Source organism: Candida margitis, assembly GCF_024628925.1.
Source record: "Candida margitis strain CBS 14175 chromosome Unknown scaffold12, whole genome shotgun sequence".
Taxonomy (NCBI): Eukaryota; Fungi; Ascomycota; class Pichiomycetes; order Serinales; family Debaryomycetaceae; genus Lodderomyces; species Lodderomyces margitis.
The window spans coordinates 144160-162984 of record NW_026261803.1 but is presented as its reverse complement, the minus strand read 5'-3'; the positions used below and the strand labels follow the sequence as shown (position 1 = coordinate 162984).

The window sequence follows — 18825 nt, the reverse complement described above, 5'->3', positions numbered from 1 at the left end:
CCATTCCCTGTGTGGCTATTTCATACTCCTGTAAAACAAAACAAATGTGTTGCAAAAAAATTGTGTTTAATACATACCTCAAGTTTGTTAGAAAGTAAAACGAGTGTTGTGTTGTAATTAAAAGAATGACTAGTGGTGAGTATTATCGTGAGTATGTGAGTGTTAGCGAGTGTTTGCTTCTCAGGTTGTTTCAAAACTGAATTTATAAGTAATAGTAATATTTTCTGTATGAACTGCAAAAAACCCAAAACAAATTCTCATATCTTACGATCCAGAGATCTAGAAATGGCGATTCATATATATATTAGCATCTATATTGACTACATGTACTTCGACGTCTTTTTTTTTGGTTCAACAATAGACCTCACCCAATATGTAATAACAAGCAAGTAAAACGAGAGAGGGTAGCATTGAGTGAGAGAGACTATTTTTTGCCCTTTGTTTAAGTCGCGCTAATTATATAATTTTCTTCAGTTGTGCTGGTAGTACTTGCCTGTCTAATAGTTTCTAGTCGTCCTTGACTCTTTTGCGCTCTACATTCTCTTCGCTTCTGGTTGTTCTACAGTTGTTGATAATCTATTGTTTAATTTTTTGTTGTAGTGTGTGCTGGCTGACTGAACTAAAAGAATCAAAAAAAAAAAATCGATAAGAAAATATGGTATATGCAGGACCACTAAATTTATAAGAACGATAAACGTCATATTACATACATACATGCATGGATACAAACAAAACAAGCTTTCTTGCATAACCTCTAACCGAAAACAGTCTCTCTGAAGGTGTAAATTTCGACATGATTAAAAGGGTAGGTTTGAATATACCTGATTTGTTTGCTCGCTCATTAGATTTACGTAGACAGGAAATTGATGCCAAGAGCTGTAAATGACTTTGCAAGGGCATCATTTACCTGTTTCAACTAAATTGGAAAAAGTTCTTTCAAAACCGAGTCAAGCTAGCATTTGATGGCAGCTTACCATATATGTCGTACTTCTGAGACTACTGTTAACTGATTCAAACTGGATTTGAGTTGATGTAGTCAAGCGTAAGCGATAAAACAAGTCTTGTACCACCTCATAGTCAGAATTGAAAATGATCTTATATGTCGTGTCGTACTGTAATTATATGACATTGGGACAAAAGTGTTGTTTAAGAATAGACACAACCCAACTAAACTTCACACTTGTCACATTTAAAACAAGACACGTGCTGAATATACCCTACAGATTGTCTACCGAAGTCTATTGTATTTTTGTCACATGCATCCTTCTTTTTATTGCTTTTTCCACTTCTTTTTTTGTCGTTGTTCATAGAAAATTATTCTTTTTTCTACCAAAGGGTTCACTTTCATTTGGGATAATAGACCAAATGAGAAAAAAGATTACTAATTATTTGTTAATCATGCCAAACTCGGTAGGAGGTTATTTACATCAAGCGAGAAATTAGGAAGAAGTACAGAGTCCAAAAGGCAGACCTAGCACTAAAAACAATAAAATTAAAAATAAAATTAGGTTAAAAGATCGTCCGTCTCATAACCCTTGCAGCACCTCGAAGATGACGAATAGCTCAATAGTGGGTAAAAAAAATACAAATGGGGCGAATCGATGCATTATGCTTTATTGCACATCCTGGCTAATGTTTTTTTTTTCGTTTCCTTTTACTCTTCTTACGTTGAACCCTTTCCTTGGAGGCTTTTGGACTACACACGAGACGACCCACTGTAAATTCTATCTCAAGTATCCAATAGTACGTTTGTTTTCAACATTTTTGTCTTCTTCTCACGTAAGAATGTTGGAAACATCTTTTTCTCTTGACAATCCTTTTACTTACACGCTATCAGGAACACCGAATAGAAATTAGTTAGGAGCTAAAGCGCCCACAATATGTGTCAGATTTTTAAATTATTTGAAAGCTCAAAGATGTTTAAATTAAAACGCAAAAATATTAAAATTTTACACAATTGACTCCGGTCGCTCATTTTTGCCCAATACGGTGTGATATCCCGGGAAACTATATACATTTATTAACTTTTTTTGATACCATCTTCCCGTACATACCCTTTGCTCTTGGTCCACGACCCCTTGCTTTGTGTAGCAAGAGGCTTTGAAACCAACCCATTATAGAGAGAGCAAGGTGGGTGTATTATGCGTGCAAAGCATGCTTCTTCCATCACAAAAGGAAACCCCTCTTCTCTCTGCCTTGTAGTTAATCCAACGATGACAGATGTTGCCATACCTTCTAGGACCAATGATGGTGAACAAAGCTAATATTGTTTTCTGTTTACCCGCCTTGAAGAAAACTGTGGTTCTTAGGTTTTGTTGATTTTGGAACAGTTGTTTCTCTTTTGTTACTTTAAAGAAGGAATCGAGTTTTCAAAAACAAAATTTTTTTATTCTAATTATTTTTTTCTTGGTTTTTTTTGTACAATCTTTGTCCACCAAAATCTATAACTATTAAAAATCTCCCTTCGATGCTCTACTATTTATCTTCGTAAATGCAACTGGGGTAAAACAAATATCAAATATCAAACGAAAGAAAGGTTCATGTTGAGTGAAAAGAAAATAACAGAAACTTGAGCAAAATCAAAACCCTTCTACTAGTCCATACTGGTTTTGAGTAACTTGGTAACATATCGATTTAAACTTTGAGAGGCAAAAGGGAAGAGGGCGGGAGATGGCTATTTTCTTGATTTTAGAAGATCCTAAATCTCAATTGTTTAAACCTTATTTAATGGCCGCTTGAAAGCTTTAATTTTGTAATCGTCTGAGTAGTGACAAAAGACACCCTGTATTGGGTCCTGAACCTAGTACTTGAGCCTAGCCCATTACAGATGGTTCTTAATGTTTGTAAATCGTAACTGTGTGATCAACCAATGAAATTTGCTTAAAGCTTTCAAAAAGAAATCTTGAAAAAAAAAAAAAGAAAAGAAAATGAAAAAGAACAAAAGTTTACTAATTAATTATTCATTACTAATGTCGCCAGAATATTGCACAGGAGCGAAAAAAGATTCGCAAGTACACAAGATTGTAATACTAAATTTTAACACACAACCAGAGAATTTTATCCAAACACAATAGCAATAGCTTTGTCTTCTTATGTTTTGTACGATATGTTATTGTTTCTTTTTATAATTATTGCGAGAAATAAAAATAAAATTAAAAAAAGATAAAAAAATAAAATTTAATTTGCGCAAACCTTTTTTTTTTTTTCATATGAGAAGTCGTTTATTCGATTTTTACGAAGAAAATAGAAGGTTCCTTTCTTTTCTTGTTCTTTTCTTCTTTATTTGATAGAATAGAAGGAAAAGCTGAAGGCTTAGGCTACGTGTTCTATGACATATAGTCATCTGTTGTAACAACCTTTTTCTTTGGGGGAGGGGGGTTGATACTATCATTATTTCTGTTTGGAGGCGCTATTGTAACTATTTGGGGGCACTAATCATAAATGAAACAAAAGCAACGTCTTATCCAACCAATCGATCACTTTTCGAAGACCGTACTCTATATTTGACTTAATAGAGATACTCAAGGTCCGAGTCTTATTTTCTTTGTTATAAACAGGGTTGTGCACAAACAGATGACCCAATGTCACGTCCAACTTAGGCTTCTTTGAATTTCAACTTTGTACAGCCAATTCATAGGGTAAAGCAAAATGACTGACAAGAGTGGATGTTTTACTCACATAGTAAATAAACCACTACAATGGTAGTTTTTCTCGTTCTGCCCCTGCGTTATGATTCGATTACGGAGTAGATATAGTTGATTTTGAGAGAGAGCCAAGAAAACGAGCTTCAACGGTCATGGGACAGAAAGAACGCATATACACATTGTTGAACAATAGCTTACCTTTGATACATTTCTAAATGAAATTCTCATCTCTCTTCTGTCCTGTGTTCAGCCCTGAATCTACTTGAAAGTACTAGCTAACACGTGGGAGGTGGGGGCACAGCAAAACAATTGTGGCATCTGAATCCCCCAAAAAAATAATAATAAAACACTGACCGAAATGGATTCTATTTGATCCGGCTTGGCTCCTGGGGAAACTGTTGAGGCTATTTCAAAGGTAAAAATGAATCAGATGGATGTGTGATCTTTCGTTCTTAGTACTACCTCCGTTGTAACTGACTACAATACTGCATCATTACTTATTTTACGGACATTTCATTTTTTTTTTCTTTTTCTTATTGATTTCTCGATTGGGGAATAGCGCAAGTATAACGTTCTGTGTAACAATGTTTATTATTTGATAGGAACTCTCAGCCTTCTTCAGCAAAGAAGCGAGCGAAGCCTAACCGTATCAATTGGTCCTTCTGTAAAAGACATGTTGCAGTTGGACCAAAACCACTACTCCAAGCACTGCATATTTTTCTGTCGTGTCTCTTTCCACAATTTGGATGGTGTTACCTTACCACTCTCCTCGAGAAACGTGCTTCCAGTATAGTTGGTGGTCTATACTCTTCTGTCGTCTAAAAAATTTTCAGCCCTATTCTTCCCCCTTTCTGTACCTTCTAAATACAATCTAAAGCCAAACAAAAAAAGATGGGGCGATATCATGAGACTTTTACTTTTACATGTGAGGAACTGTGCATGAACTAAGGGCGGGATGACGGATTTAGTAGTCCAGTTTTAAAGTACTTTTGTCCCTTTTATTTCACCTCCTTTATCCGTTTCTGAGAAAAAATAACGTAACTTTGGGATCTACCAAGATAGAGAATGTAGCAGACAAGGATTGCACGGGCTAGGTTGAGACCGTTTTCTTTCTGGAGACGTATATACCCAATGATTACTACATTAAACGGCTGTAATACTCGCAAACAAATTTGAGAGTGGCTGGGTTAATCTTTGGTACACGAAACGAGAGGAAACATTCTTCTGAATACGATTGTGAAACTTGACTCTTATGGGCTAAAAAAGTAGTACCCTGCCTCATACATGTAAGGACATATGTGTGTACATGCTTGAGAGATTTAGTTTGCTAATGGTAAGTTTAACCTATGTAAAATATGTGGAAATGTAATGATGTAATATGCAATAACTGCTAAAACTAAATATTTTTAACAATTGAGTACAAAACCAAGAAGAAGCTTTCTTTTTTTTTTCCAACAAAATAAATTTGTTTTATATTTTTATTCTTATTTTTGGGTTTATAGAATGTACACAAAAAACTAGTCTTTTAAAGTATAGGTGACTAAGATCTGTAAACAATGGATGTATCAAAAATCTGACTATGAAGTTACTACTGCTACTTCTACTAAACACACTCTCTCACAAAGAGAGCGTTCTTTGATTTGAACAACTCAAAAAAAAAAAAAAGAAAAAAAAAAAGAAACAAAAACGAAGAAACCAAAAATAAATAAATAAAAAAAATTAAGAGAAGAAAATAAATGATTCCTTTGGGTATGGGTTTGAATTTAAATATAAAGTACAAAATATCCCCCCCTCTATGTTTTCCATCAACCTATATTATTACCAACAAAGTACCATATCATTTGCCTCAATCGCTTGGGTGCTCCTTCTGCTAAACTCACCGGTTAGATACGTTTCCTTTTGAGAAACCCATATACTATCCTTTTAACGTACAACGATTTCAAATCTAGCCCAGAGTCAATTGACAAAGCACTCAAGCAAAAAACTTCATCAAAGAAAGTCAAAACTTCACCTGGGTTTAGTTTTTATTTATTTTTATTTGATATTCAAAGACTCATTGAATAAAGGGACCATATTATTTTTTTAATTTTTTGCCCAAAAGTTTATTATTGCATTTGTGTTTTAGTCTTGTGCCGTCATTCCAGTTTCGTCATACATAAACAGGATATTTTGAAGTATTTTCGTACTAGCCATCATTGGTTTCCAAAATAGAAGCCCAAGGAAACAGACCAAAGCAGCGTTACCAACATTAGCAGTATAAATAACTGAACAATTGTATTTCCCTTGTCTATGCATCACTTGATTAGCCCGCCTTGAATACTTTAACTACTTTACATTTATAACCTTGTAAATGGAACTATAAAGACTAGACTATTTCTTTTGCAATTGAATGAAGTGGAGAAAGACATTTTACAAAAGTGATAATAAAGCATGCCCAAAAACGAAAATTATAATGGTGCTCAACTGCCTCCTCAACCAAGTCAGCAAGAAGTACCAATTTCCCAACCATCGTCATCGATATATGTTCAGGGACAGATGTTTCCTCCACAATTTCAACCAGCTATGAATATGACTACCGTGCAGCAGCAGCAGCAACAATACCTACCGCAACCTTATTCTCCATATGTACAGTATCTGCAACAACAGCATCAGCAACCACCACAGCAGCAGCACCACCATCACCAACTACAAGTATCACAACCACCGCTACTGCTTCCGGGACAACAAACGCCACTTCAACAACGATATATGCCAACTTTGCAACATCCACATTCACCACTGTTACCCCACCACCAATTATCATCGTATCAATCCCTGGTACAATCACAACTACCGTTAAATAACGTGGAGCATCAGCAACAGCATCAACAACAACCATCGATATCGGCTGACCCGTCACAAGAAGAATTTACTGCTACTCGAAACGCTTCAACAACAAGCCTAAATACAGAATCCACGAGCCACCAATTACAACCTGTATTCAATTCCACCATGCACAACAACGAAGCCCTGGATCAAGCTGACCAATCCAGCTCTGGTCCTTTATCCATGCAATCACAGTATCTGATGCTAGGAACTAATCAAGATGTTTCTTCCTCTTCAGTTCCGACGTCAATAACCCCTATGGACAAAGATAAACCGCCGGCCGATTATGGTACCACTACGACTGATCCCAGTGCCTCATCATCAATTGCAAATCTTGGATCTTCTTCCGCCACAGCTTTGCATCGACAACCACCACTGAATATTGAGGGTAATATCTATCTTCATTCACAGTCCTCTGCTTCTTTAAACCAAGATGAAGCTCATCAACTGCTGCAAATTCCATCACACCCACTTCAAGTGCAACCGCCAGGTCAGTCACTGGTCCTCCATCTGCAACTGCTGCCACTCTTGTCGCAGCTTCCTCAGTATTCGCGCCATCAACTGCACCACCAGCCAATAAACACACATCCTCACTTTCCTCATCAGTCAGCAACACTACCATTTGCCCCTTCAAATTTATCTACACTACCACCTCACCCAATGGATGTTTCTGAGTATCCCGACATGACTACATTTGTCAATTCCAACATCAACTCCATTCCGATCCCGTTAGTTGAAGCACGGTTTGTTGATCATCGGACGTGTGAAATTTGCGGCAAAAGAATCACCCGCGACATGTCAAGACATATGCGCACACATCAATCGGAATCTCGCTTCACTTGTGAATTCCCCAAACAACAATGTCGACATAAACTGGGCAAATTCAATCGGCCTTATGATTACAAGAAACATTTGCTCAATCGACATTACCATTTTGATGATCCTGAAGTGAAAAAATTGCATAATTTGAGTGATAAATTGACTCATTGGGGAACTTGTCCTTGTGGTTTGCGATTTACGGGTGAAACTTGGTTAGAAGAACATATCCTAACTTCAGATTTATCAAAGAGGTGTCCAATTCTCGATCCAAAGTAGAATGTAGATTGTGCTTACTTTTGGGAGGAGCAAGTGGGTTTTGAATAAAGGGGGGTGAGTGTGTGAAGTCTACTAGAAAAATGTTTGAAGTAACAACGTATGAAGTAAATTTTTGGTTAGTCTTGAAAAGGAGTATTCAATATCATTTGTACACAATGATATGACTAGACTCAGAACTTGGCGAATGCAAGGCGGGCTACCTTGTACAGTAAAATATAGCCTGCGAAATTAGTTAGAAAATGTGATAGATGTAATACTGCATAATGTGCAAAAAGTACATCTCTAGTTTTATTGCTTGAAGGACTAACCAGCCCAATGCATATCTCAATGAAACAAAAAGTATCATAACCAAGCAATTGAGTTTGCATTTGAATTGGGGAAAAATTACTAATTTTACCATTCTCTCCTATTCTAAACTAGTTTTGATCCCGATTGAGGGATTTCATGCCTGTATCTGGAAATGGAATCGTAAAAATAAGCGAAGTATATCGTTTACTATGCTTATTGTTTTTTTTTTTTTAATCTTTGTTATCCATCCTTTCCCAACAAAAAGTGCACTTGCTTAAACGATACTTCATGATGATCGGCAAGAGGTGTTTTATGGGAGAAATGTGGCACTATATGAAGTTGGAACTAATTGAAAGCCGATTGGGTTTAATATGTCACTTCTTTTGTGTGTTGTATTGTAAAGACAATCAAGGCTTTTTAGCCTATGAACTTTGTCACAAAAAATGTTAAGCGAAGATTGCTATCTCTTTTGGAATAATATATGAGCTTTGTTTAGGATTCTATAACCTTTTGAGGTTATTGTAGTTTAGTTAATCAATGATTTCATTTCAAATGTGAGCAAGAGTATACTCTAATAACGGGGCAACTCATGACGGATGAGCACTATTGTCTTTTCCATGTCTTATTCAACGTGTTCACGTGATCAGTTCTAGTTCGTTCGAAGTGATGGTCTCAATTAAATTACCCACTTTCTTCGGGATTGGAACGAAAGTAGAGCTGGCATGTGAGATACGGTGTCCCTTAGCCGCAAAGTATGCCACTATTGTACTTTGATGCACTACGTAACGTCTCCTTATCACTCCTACCAATCCGGCACAAATTGGCAATTTACCTAATGAGGAGCTCTTAGATCACACCTGCTATCTAATCGGCTTCAGCTTGATCAAATTGTGGAAAACATATCGGTCTCCTTTTGTCATTAACAAAGGATGACAAAGCCTCACTTTGTTCCCCCCATTCGGATGCAAGTATGCAACTTGATGCAACCACAGAAAATTGGCCAGAGTACACACTAGCCAACAAAGTAAAAAGGTTGTGGCGGGGGAAACTTGCTTTCTGGTTACTACTATGGACATGTCATACAAACGACATATTGAATCTCCTATCCAAGTATATCCCCATAAACAAAGGAATCTCTGCATAAAAAGAAGAACTATCTGTGGTGATAAATTTATATGATAGATCGGCTAAATACCCGACTCGGTAACACTTTGCCCAGAATTTGCCTGCAACCGAGATTTAATTTACTTGACACCTTGAACTAACACACATCCAAATCCAAAAAGCAATGGCATGATGGAATCAATCAAGGAGTGACCAACTTAATTGGTGTTTATTAAACCTCAATGCTGTTATAGTGTGCATTATCAAGCGAGATTATGCGACGTCAAAAAAGGAGTTTACGATTTTACAAAATAGTTCAAAACTTTCATTTTGACATAATGCTATGTATGCATGCAATAGAAAATGATGAACACCATTTAAAATCAAATAGGTTAGATTTAACTCGGGTAATCTTTGGAAAATTTTAGGGTTTTTGTCACCTCACATCGTAGATATCATTTATAGTCAGATCAGTTTAAGACAGCAAAGATCTAAGAAGAGCTGCTGTATGTAATACTGCATCGCTTATATCAAGACAGAATACTCACTTGCATCACATGTAATGCTTGCATCCTATTCTTGGACCGCTTCCGCAATTCAAATATTGTCTTCCCAATACGGAAGCCTTGATTGATTGTAAAGAAAGCTTGAGATTTATATATATTTCCTCAATTTTAAAAAAAAATTAGCAAAAATAAAAATTAAAAAAATAAAATAATAAAATTAAAAAAGAAAAAAAAATGAAGCACAAGAATTTTGATTATGAGAAAACAAACGGATTTTAAAATATATGTATATATATATGTATATATATATGACCAATCAAGCTTAGCCATAAACGAACAAACAACAGCAAACTATAGATACATCACACACTTGGAATTCTTTATTACAGATACAGGACTTTATTAACTTTCCATTATTTATTTACACAAGGATAGAGAGAGCCACCGCCACTTCTCTCCCCATTGACGGATAAATTTGCTATATCACCTTTATGTGCTAAAACAAGATGACATTAAACGAAGTTGACCACAATTCCTCTCATAATCCACAGTTTAGCAAATCAAACTACCACTTGCAGTTGTCGAAGTCATTGTTTCGACACTACAATAAGTCTGCACAAGCCTTGCAAAAAAGCGGTGGTGGTACTACGCCGGATTTCGTTTACCAAGAGCCGAAACTATTAAACCAACCGGCATATGCAGACTCTAGCTATGACAGAATTGGCAATGGTTACTTTGTTGATAGAGGAGCCATTTCCGTTCCGTCATCTAGAATTGAAACTTTTTATACAGACAAATCGATAGAAGAAGAAGTACATAACTTTATGCAACATTATGAAGGCTTGCACAGTTATGACCAAGGAGTTCATGAAACGCCACTGCAGCCCGGAAGCGATGGGTACCGTTTGTCATCTAATGAACATTATGATCAAAATGTACAGCCTGTGTACGAAGCTCAATCATCTCAAGAGTACCAAAGTATAGCAACTCGAGCACCGCAATGTCAGAATTTACTGGGATATAATGCACCTCAGGGTGAACAAAATCAGCATTTCGACCACCACCATAATGCTCAGCAACAACAGCAACAACAGCAGTTTCAACAGCACGCAACAATGAACAATCTACATCAACAGCAAGCTGCACATCAGCTGCAATCACATCCAAAGCAAATCCACCAACAACAATATCAACATATACAACCCTCGTTTTCTCAAAATTACAGCCAATCATACAATTCCTACCATGCACCAACGCAAGCCTCTTACGTTAACAACCCTCACAAACAATCCAATGACCAATACCCCCCTCGTGGCTCAGCCGAAGAACACACTGAATCTCGACATTTGCCAACCTTCCAAAATGCTCCCCAACAAGCTGCTCCTGCCAACAACGATACTACCAAATACCCCCATGCACTATCAGCCACCAAGGAAACAACATTCGAACCCAAAGTTAAGGCTAAACGGGGAAGACCAAGAAAAAAGCCTGGTTTCCACTTAAAGTTGGATGGAATCAACAAAAGGGCCAATTTACCAAACCGACTAGTTTCTTCGTCTCAGTCCGATTCTGGAACGGATTACTGGAACAGGACGCCGGGTGGTCTAAACCATGGTCCTCTGCGACTATCCATGTCATTAGCGCGTGAGGACTTTGATGTAATGAAGGAAATGGAGTTAAATGACAGCAATGTGTATGGATCTGTTCCTGGATTTAACTTGACCCCCTCTGTTGATCCACCAGCGGGAGCAAAGAGCTACTTTGAATTGAATCACACGCCAGGGGTTGACTCTGTTGCAAATGGGAGCTACTTCTCGCCAGCTATAGGCGTCAATGCGGGAGTAAATAATTTCAATCAATCTTTTGAAGTTTACCTAGATAAAGCAGACGATTTTGCCACCGCAGGTGCTCAACACGACGACTTGTTGGATTCAAACATTATGGGATTTCCGATCCCAGAGTTTCGCGAAGAAAATATTGGTGATGGACAGCAAGAACCTATAAAGGATGAATTCACTCCGTTAGGCTTGTCTATTGATCCATACGTATCCCAAAACGAGTCGTCCCCAGGAAAAGGTTCAGGTTCAGGAGCCGAGATTGACAACTATTCACAATCCACATATTCCGCAGACATCAACCACTTCAACATTGATAACTACATTAATTCCGATGAAGATCAGGAAATATATCCAAATCCATCTACTTTGCACCGGACCACATCGAATCACAGTGTTCACAGCGTAGCATCTGCTGGATCCGATACCGGTCAAAGAGATTCCCTGGCAGCAAATAAAACACATACATCAGCTGCGAAAAAGAAGGGAAGCAAAGGTGCTAAGTGTCCTGTTTGTGATAAATTCATTAGTCGTGATTTGACCCGTCATATGCGAATACATAATGAAATTGGTAGATTTCAATGCGTTTATCCCAGGGAAATGTGTAACCACAAGACACAAAATTTCAATCGACCCTATGATTACAAGAAACATTTGTTGCATCTGCATTTCAAATTTGACGATTCAAGAGGCAAAACAGCGCACACTTTGGGAGATAAATTACCCTTGAGTGGAGAGTGCATAGCTTGTGGTGCAAGATATCTTGCTAGTGAATGGTTGAGTGAGCATGTGTTGACCAAGAATGAGAGGCAGAGGTGCATCTACGTTGACGCGAGGACCCTGATTGAACAGTCTTGAGGGAAGATTAATTTTTTTTACGCTTTTGTTTTCTTGATTGAGTCACTTATAGAGATTTATACTTCGTAATTTGTGTTATCCAGCGTGACATTTATACTTACTCAATAATGTGTGGTTAAAATTTTAATACACGTTTATTTGTATATTCGTATGCATCATAAAAAGCGTGGGAAAATTTACCCCCCAAAAAGTTATTTTCTCACCAACGAAATAATCAAAGGCTCATAGACTTTATCATAAAAAGTAGACTGTTAAACGTTGAATGTCTAGAGTAGCACAGCATAGACCCATACGACACTTGCTAGATAACCATGTGTCGTTGGCTCCTTTAGTACGACAGTTGCCATCGAGGAGATCTGAATTGGTTCCTTACAATCAACAGCAACTCCACCCGCTCCAGCAGCAACAACCATTGACAGCTCCACAATATCCCCCGTCACTTCCACCATTACGTGTCAAACCGTGTACTAGATTCAGCAAAATTCCACGTATTTTTAACAAATGTGACAATGATATCTCGCCGGAGGACAAACTTGACCTTGAACGCAAGATGAACCTTCTGAACTTGATTGAAAAACTAAAGAGCCAGATCCCCAATATACTAGAGCATAATTTATCAAAGGAAATAATCTCAAACAACATCTATCTCCGAATATGCCCTTCCCAATTTGATGAAAACTATCTTCCTAAACTACATGGCACAATTGCGTACAATAGTGCATGCAAAGCAATAACGTTATTCATTACATCAATAATCCTTAGCCCGCAAGTCAAACTACACATATCTAGTATCAAAACTTCAAGGAAACAGGATCCACAATGCATGTTTAGTACATCAATGAAAGTGTATGTTAGATGGAGTACATGCAGGCCCAATTGTGAACATTTGGGGGTGCAATCAACATCAAATGCCCATTTTGGATCGCACAAGTGGTCACCTGAGGATACAAAGAAGTTGATGGGGGCAAATGTCACATTATCGGGGTTGATTGGTAAATTGACAGGTGCAGTGATGGGTGTAAATAAAGAGAAACAAAAGGATTTGGAGAGGGTAATTTCGGGGTTATTTATCTTTGAATTGAATGATAATTGCGATGAAATATTGGTGCATACAGTTGAGAATATGGATATTATTGAACGGTTTGAAACAGAGCCGGGGAATGCGTTGAGAGTGTGCTGAGAAGGGGGATGGAGGACAAAAAGAGACTTTGTAAATAGTGTTTAGCCTCACTTGTATTTTACATTATAGGAGGAAAGCAATTTCATAATCTTATCATTAATTGTAGAAGCTACACATCATCTCGTGGAATCGCTCCGCAAGTGCATCTCGAATGCAGTCTGTAACAAAATCAACTTGTACAAGATAACCAATTGTAGCAAAATCACAATCAAAGCAAGTATGTAACCAGGGTGGAATATTCTCGACACCAATGCTTCGCTAGCAGCCACTGATGCAGCCACTTCATGCTTTACCTCTGCTGCAATCTTTTCTTCTACGGTCTTCTTTTTCTTCTTCTTCTGGGGAGCAGCTTCACTTGGGCCATCAACATAGTAGACATTTTCATTCACTTCATCTTTCATTTCCTTCACCAATTCGTTTAAAGTGGTTGTTGAACCACTAAGTGACAGCTTCTCAATCACTGACTTCATCCATGACTTGCCCTTCCATTCAATGTAGAGACTAATCAATAAATTTGTCGTATTCAGTTCATCCCAACTAAGGATATACCGTGTCTTGACTGCAAAAGCGTTACCCAGGGGTACGTCTGGTGTTTGGGTCGTTGTGGTTACAACAACATAATCAGCAAGGTTCATATGCTCTATCGTGTCAGTGACTTCACATCGTGTTGACTTGGGACCAATTGAGTAACCTAATTGCCGTCGATAAGTGTATTCTCTTTTCAATAACGCTGGATCTTCAAAGGATGATTTGAATTCAGGAATTTCCGAGATTTCCAGTCCGTCATGACGCTTTAAAAAGTCAATTTGGAATGTAGGGTCAGATCCGAATAATATGGAAAATACTATACCCAATGGTGCATCAATTCTGGTCTCAATCAAATCAACTTCTTGAGGGAACTTGGTGTATTTGGCTGTTGTTGGAGCATGGGTATCAGGACCAAGGTTTTTGTATTTCGAGTCTGGTTTGAGTTTTGCCACTTTTGTAAGCTTGGTGCTGATTCCAAAACCTGGTAACAATTCGCCATTTCTTGGTTCTTCAGCGTCGGAATTCGCATTTTCACTCGATTCCTCCTGATCTGTGTCGTCTTGGGCTTGTGAAATTGGCTCATCATCACCATCTAGAGACATGATATATGATTGTACTCTAGGCGATGTTGTATTCGCCAAAGATGCAGAATCAATATTGCTAGCCTCTGGGGAGTCAAACAGTTGCTCTTGATTTGTTCTTCCTGTTTTTCCCTTCCATACAGTAGTCATTAAATCATAGGTTTGGTCTCGTGATAAAAAGCTAGCAAACGTATGCACTGCTCCATCTTCAGTTTCTATGCTGATACCGTTGGGGAACAACCCAGCTGTCGATCGTTTCTCAAATTTGACTATATCGTCAAACTTGAGGACTAAATTTGTAACCCATCCTAACAAATTCGAGTTGAAGCAGAGGTAGCTTTCACTAACGTATGCTCTGCCTTGAAGTAGAATTTCTCGACTCAATGCGCAAGAAAAGTCATCCAACAACCGATCCGTCAAATCAAGTGAATTGAACAACTGATGGAATTCGACATTTCTTTTTATAGTGGCGTATCTGTACTTTGAATCTTTGTAAAACTCATCCACATACAATCGAGTATCGTATTTGCTTGTTGGAGGCGGTGTAGTCAACAGCGTTGAAGGGTCAAATGAGTCAAATGTGCTTTCACTTACAGTTCTCTTTGATTTGCGATAGGTGATAATTTTGGGCGATCCCAATTTCTGGTCAAGGTCATTCGAATTATTTGACGTCGGCGACGTGGCTTGGTTGTTGGCGTCGATGTTTTGAAGGTTTTTAAGAAACCTTGGCTTATCCTTATTATTGGCCTCGTTTGTTGATTGCTGAGTGCTTGAGTCTTTTGAAATCACTGAGCTCGCATCCTCTTTTGTTGTCAATGGATTCAACGGCGTTTTATTGAATGTGGATGTTAACGATATGGATGATCTGACTCCAGTTGAGCTTGCCTCTGAGTTTTGCGACTGTTTTATCTTATTGATTATATCAGCTTGTTGGGAGAGTTGTCGCAGCTGTTGTTCATCTGAATCGACTCTGTGTAGTCTCGATAATCCTGGTTTAGTTGCTTGTGGTTGCTGCAAAGTCGAGGATTGCTCTAGTGGAAGCGAATCTGTAGATGGTGGGAACGAGTAACTCCAGGCATCATCCTCTTCATCTACTGGGTCAACGTCAGGCATTGCAAGAGAGTGGTAAATGTAATTTGTTATACTATGTTAAGCGTTGGATGTAATTCACTTGGTTTTTGCCTACACATTAAACTGGAGTCACATATGAAAAAAAGGCAAGACAAATACAGGACATTGATCTTTTTGCGAAACGACGATCGCAAACTCCGAAACGACGAACCAAAATCAGAAACGCTTTCATTCAAGTCACCTCCCTACATAAGATGCATTTATAAATAACGGAACACAGTGTTTATTCGACAAACCTATATGCAATGTTCACTATATGATATTTTTCTTTTTCTTGATAGACCCATAATAAATTATTACTTTCAAATGATTATACAATAAAAAAAAAAACAAAACAACTGATTGTTTAGAATTGAATTAAAATGCAAGTCATTCATTGACCATTAATGTGTGTGTGCATAAGCTCTTCAGCTTTATTGGTTTTCTGGACGCAATTTTCTAACTTCCTTACCAACTCTCCAGATTTCCATATTTCTGATAGTTTGTAATTCTTCTTCCAATCTTTCTCTGTAGTCTGGTTGTGAGTTGAAGTCAAGAGATCTCTTGGTTTCGGTACCATTTCTAACGGATTCGTACAAGTCTTCAAAGACTGGTTTCAAAGCATCTTTGAATCTTGGGTACCAGTCCAAAGCACCTCTTCTGGCGGTGGTGGAACAAGCATCGTACATGTAATCCATACCGTACTTACCAATCAATGGGTATAAGGATTGAGTAGCTTCTTCAACGGTTTCGTTGAAAGCTTCAGATGGAGTGTGGCCGTTCTCTCTCAAAACTTCGTATTGGGCCAAGAACATACCGTGGATACCACCCATAAGACAACCTCTTTCACCGTACAAGTCTGAGTTGACTTCTCTTTCAAAGGTGGTTTGGTAAACGTAACCGGAACCGACAGCAATAGCCATGGCAATAGCCTTTTCTTCAGCTTTACCAGTAACATCATTCCAGACGGCATATGATGAGTTAATACCTCTACCTTCCTTGAACAAAGATCTGACGGTTCTTCCTGAACCCTTTGGAGCAGCCAAGATAACATCAATGTTCTTTGGTGGTTCAACGTGAGTCAAGTTGTTGAAGACTGGTGAGAAACCGTGGGAGAAGTATAAGGTCTTACCTTCAGTCAACAATGGCTTGATGGAATCCCAAGTTTCGGATTGAGCAGCATCAGACAACAAGTTCATGATGATGGTACCTTTCTCAACGGCTTCATTGACATCAAACAAGTTTTCACCTGGAACCCAACCATCTTCAACAGCAGCTTTCCAAGAAGTACCGTTCTTACGGACACCGAGAATAACGTTCAAACCGTTATCTCTCAAGTTCAAACCTTGACCGTAACCTTGAGAACCGTAACCAATCAAAGCTAAAGTATCATTCTTGAAGTAATCCAACAATTTTTCCTTTGGCCAGTCAGCTCTTTCGTGGACAATTTCTTCGGTACCACCAAAGTTGATGGTTTTGACACCACGTACAGCCATCATTGGCACAGAAGCCTTGGCAATGGTGGTAGTTCTAGTAGCATTAGCTAATAAGGAGAAAGTTCTTTTAGACAAAGTAGCCTTTGAAGTGGCTAATCTAGCCATACGGATGGAATTGGTTCTGAATGACATTTTTTGTTCAAATAAGTGACTTGTTGTTTATTGATAGATATATCCAATAGGAGACAGTCTGAAAATAAGATTAAAAAGAAAAGGATTATAGGGGTTTTTATAATGTTGAAAAAAATAAGAGAAAAATTTTTTTCAACCTTTGGGGAGAGGAAGGAGAGTGTGAGAATGAAAGTGAAAAATTATGATTCATTAAGAAGACTGCATATTAACACTTTGTTCTGAAAAGCTTTTTTTTCTTCAGGCCCTGAATCGGAGCATTGACCCCAAACCAATTTGATTTAGTGGAGTACAATGGACCACCGGAAAAGGCAATGACTCAAATGGTTGATGCGACCGAAGTTGTTCTGTTCTTCAATTGTATGACTGTATAAACACAAAGTTAGATCTTGTGCTATGCCTGTCAAGGAGTATTACACCTATCAACGGACTCGAGCAATCATATGAGCGGCAACGGGCAATGCTCTGTGTATGTGAATTCCAGTTTAATTACGGTAAACTTGCCAACATGTCCAGAAATGGAAGCACGCGTCAGCAGGTACAAATTAGTACACTGATTCCAAAGCTTTTCATGGCAGCATTAGGAAAGTGAATGGCTACAGTAACGTATTCTCTGCCATTTGGTAATTACTACAAGTCTAATAATGGCAACACGGCTGAATCACGACAGGGAACAGAACATCATATTGATTGATTTGCCACCATCTCTTCTAAACCAAAACAGATTTGCACCATCATTTAGCTCCATTAGTGATTTACCTCTTGGTGGAACTTCTACAAGTGTACTCAGAAAAGATAATAAGAATTAAACAATTAAGCTATACTATATAATTAAACATTTCAACAAACTACTTGGTGTTCTTCAACAAATGCTCTATTTTTGGAGCAATATCTGCAGGTTTGGCCAACGAACTAAACCTCTCCACGACATTTCCATTCTGGTCAATCAAGAATTTTTCAAAATTCCACTTAATTCTAGTCAAACCCAACAAGCCTGACTTTTGACTCTTCAAGTACTGGTAAACAGGTGAGGCATTGCTACCATTAACGTCAATCTTGGCTAATACAGGGAATGTAACACCATAGTTTAGCTTGCAGAATGATCCAATTTCTTCATTTGAACCTGGCTCTTGGTTACCGAATTGGTTACATGGGAAGCCCAAAATTTGCACTGGTTTACCTTCAAATTCCTTGTTCAATTTCTCAAGCCCTTCGTATTGAGGAGTAAAGCCACACTTGGAAGCAACATTAACAATGAGCACAACTTTGCCCTTCAATTCGGAGAATGGGTATGGGTTTCCTTTACTATCGAGTGGAGTTAAGTCGTAGAATTTGGACATGATGCGTTTGATACTTGGAAGACGGCTCAATGTGATAGTTTTAGAAGGGAGGGGGAGTGATAAAAAGGTACCTATTTTAGAAGGCAAGAATAAAACGAAAACGTATTTATATGAGAAACTGCTACCATTTTAAAAAAAACAGTTTCGAGGAGGGGGCTGGTGTTTAAAAGCACGTCATGCAAAAGATACAACAAAGTTACAGATACTACACACACGTTAGTATAAAGTAGTTAGTTGCAATTAGTCAGTGATCAAGGGGTCTAGAT

General features: G+C 38.1%; 6 protein-coding genes across 6 annotated transcripts; 3 read left to right on the top strand and 3 right to left on the bottom strand. All coding sequences in view use genetic code 12, as the record gives it.

The window, feature by feature from the left end:
* Positions 1-6074: 6074 nt before the first annotated feature.
* On the top strand, positions 6075-7604 carry CANMA_002314 (uncharacterized protein; the record flags this gene model as incomplete). The annotated part of the gene is made up of 1 exon (XM_051814369.1): positions 6075-7604. The coding sequence occupies one exon, from the start codon at positions 6075-6077 to the stop codon at positions 7602-7604; it is 1530 nt and encodes a 509-aa protein (XP_051672099.1).
* Positions 7605-10008: 2404 nt separating this feature from the next.
* On the top strand, positions 10009-12195 carry CANMA_002313 (uncharacterized protein; the record flags this gene model as incomplete). Its single annotated transcript, XM_051814368.1, has 1 exon — positions 10009-12195. The coding sequence occupies one exon, from the start codon at positions 10009-10011 to the stop codon at positions 12193-12195; it is 2187 nt and encodes a 728-aa protein (XP_051672098.1).
* A 262-nt stretch (positions 12196-12457) lies between these two features.
* Positions 12458-13375, top strand: CANMA_002312 (uncharacterized protein; the record flags this gene model as incomplete). Its single annotated transcript, XM_051814367.1, has 1 exon — positions 12458-13375. One exon carries the CDS (start codon positions 12458-12460, stop codon positions 13373-13375), a length of 918 nt encoding a protein of 305 aa, XP_051672097.1.
* Positions 13376-13491: 116 nt separating this feature from the next.
* Positions 13492-15597, bottom strand: CANMA_002311 (uncharacterized protein; the record flags this gene model as incomplete). Its single annotated transcript, XM_051814366.1, has 1 exon — positions 13492-15597. The coding sequence occupies one exon, from the start codon at positions 15595-15597 to the stop codon at positions 13492-13494; it is 2106 nt and encodes a 701-aa protein (XP_051672096.1).
* Positions 15598-16028: 431 nt separating this feature from the next.
* ILV5 (ketol-acid reductoisomerase) lies at positions 16029-17222 on the bottom strand (the record flags this gene model as incomplete). The annotated part of the gene is made up of 1 exon (XM_051814365.1): positions 16029-17222. One exon carries the CDS (start codon positions 17220-17222, stop codon positions 16029-16031), a length of 1194 nt encoding a protein of 397 aa, XP_051672095.1.
* An 845-nt stretch (positions 17223-18067) lies between these two features.
* Positions 18068-18559, bottom strand: CANMA_002309 (glutathione peroxidase; the record flags this gene model as incomplete). The annotated part of the gene is made up of 1 exon (XM_051814364.1): positions 18068-18559. One exon carries the CDS (start codon positions 18557-18559, stop codon positions 18068-18070), a length of 492 nt encoding a protein of 163 aa, XP_051672094.1.
* Between the last annotated feature and the right edge of the window lie 266 nt (positions 18560-18825).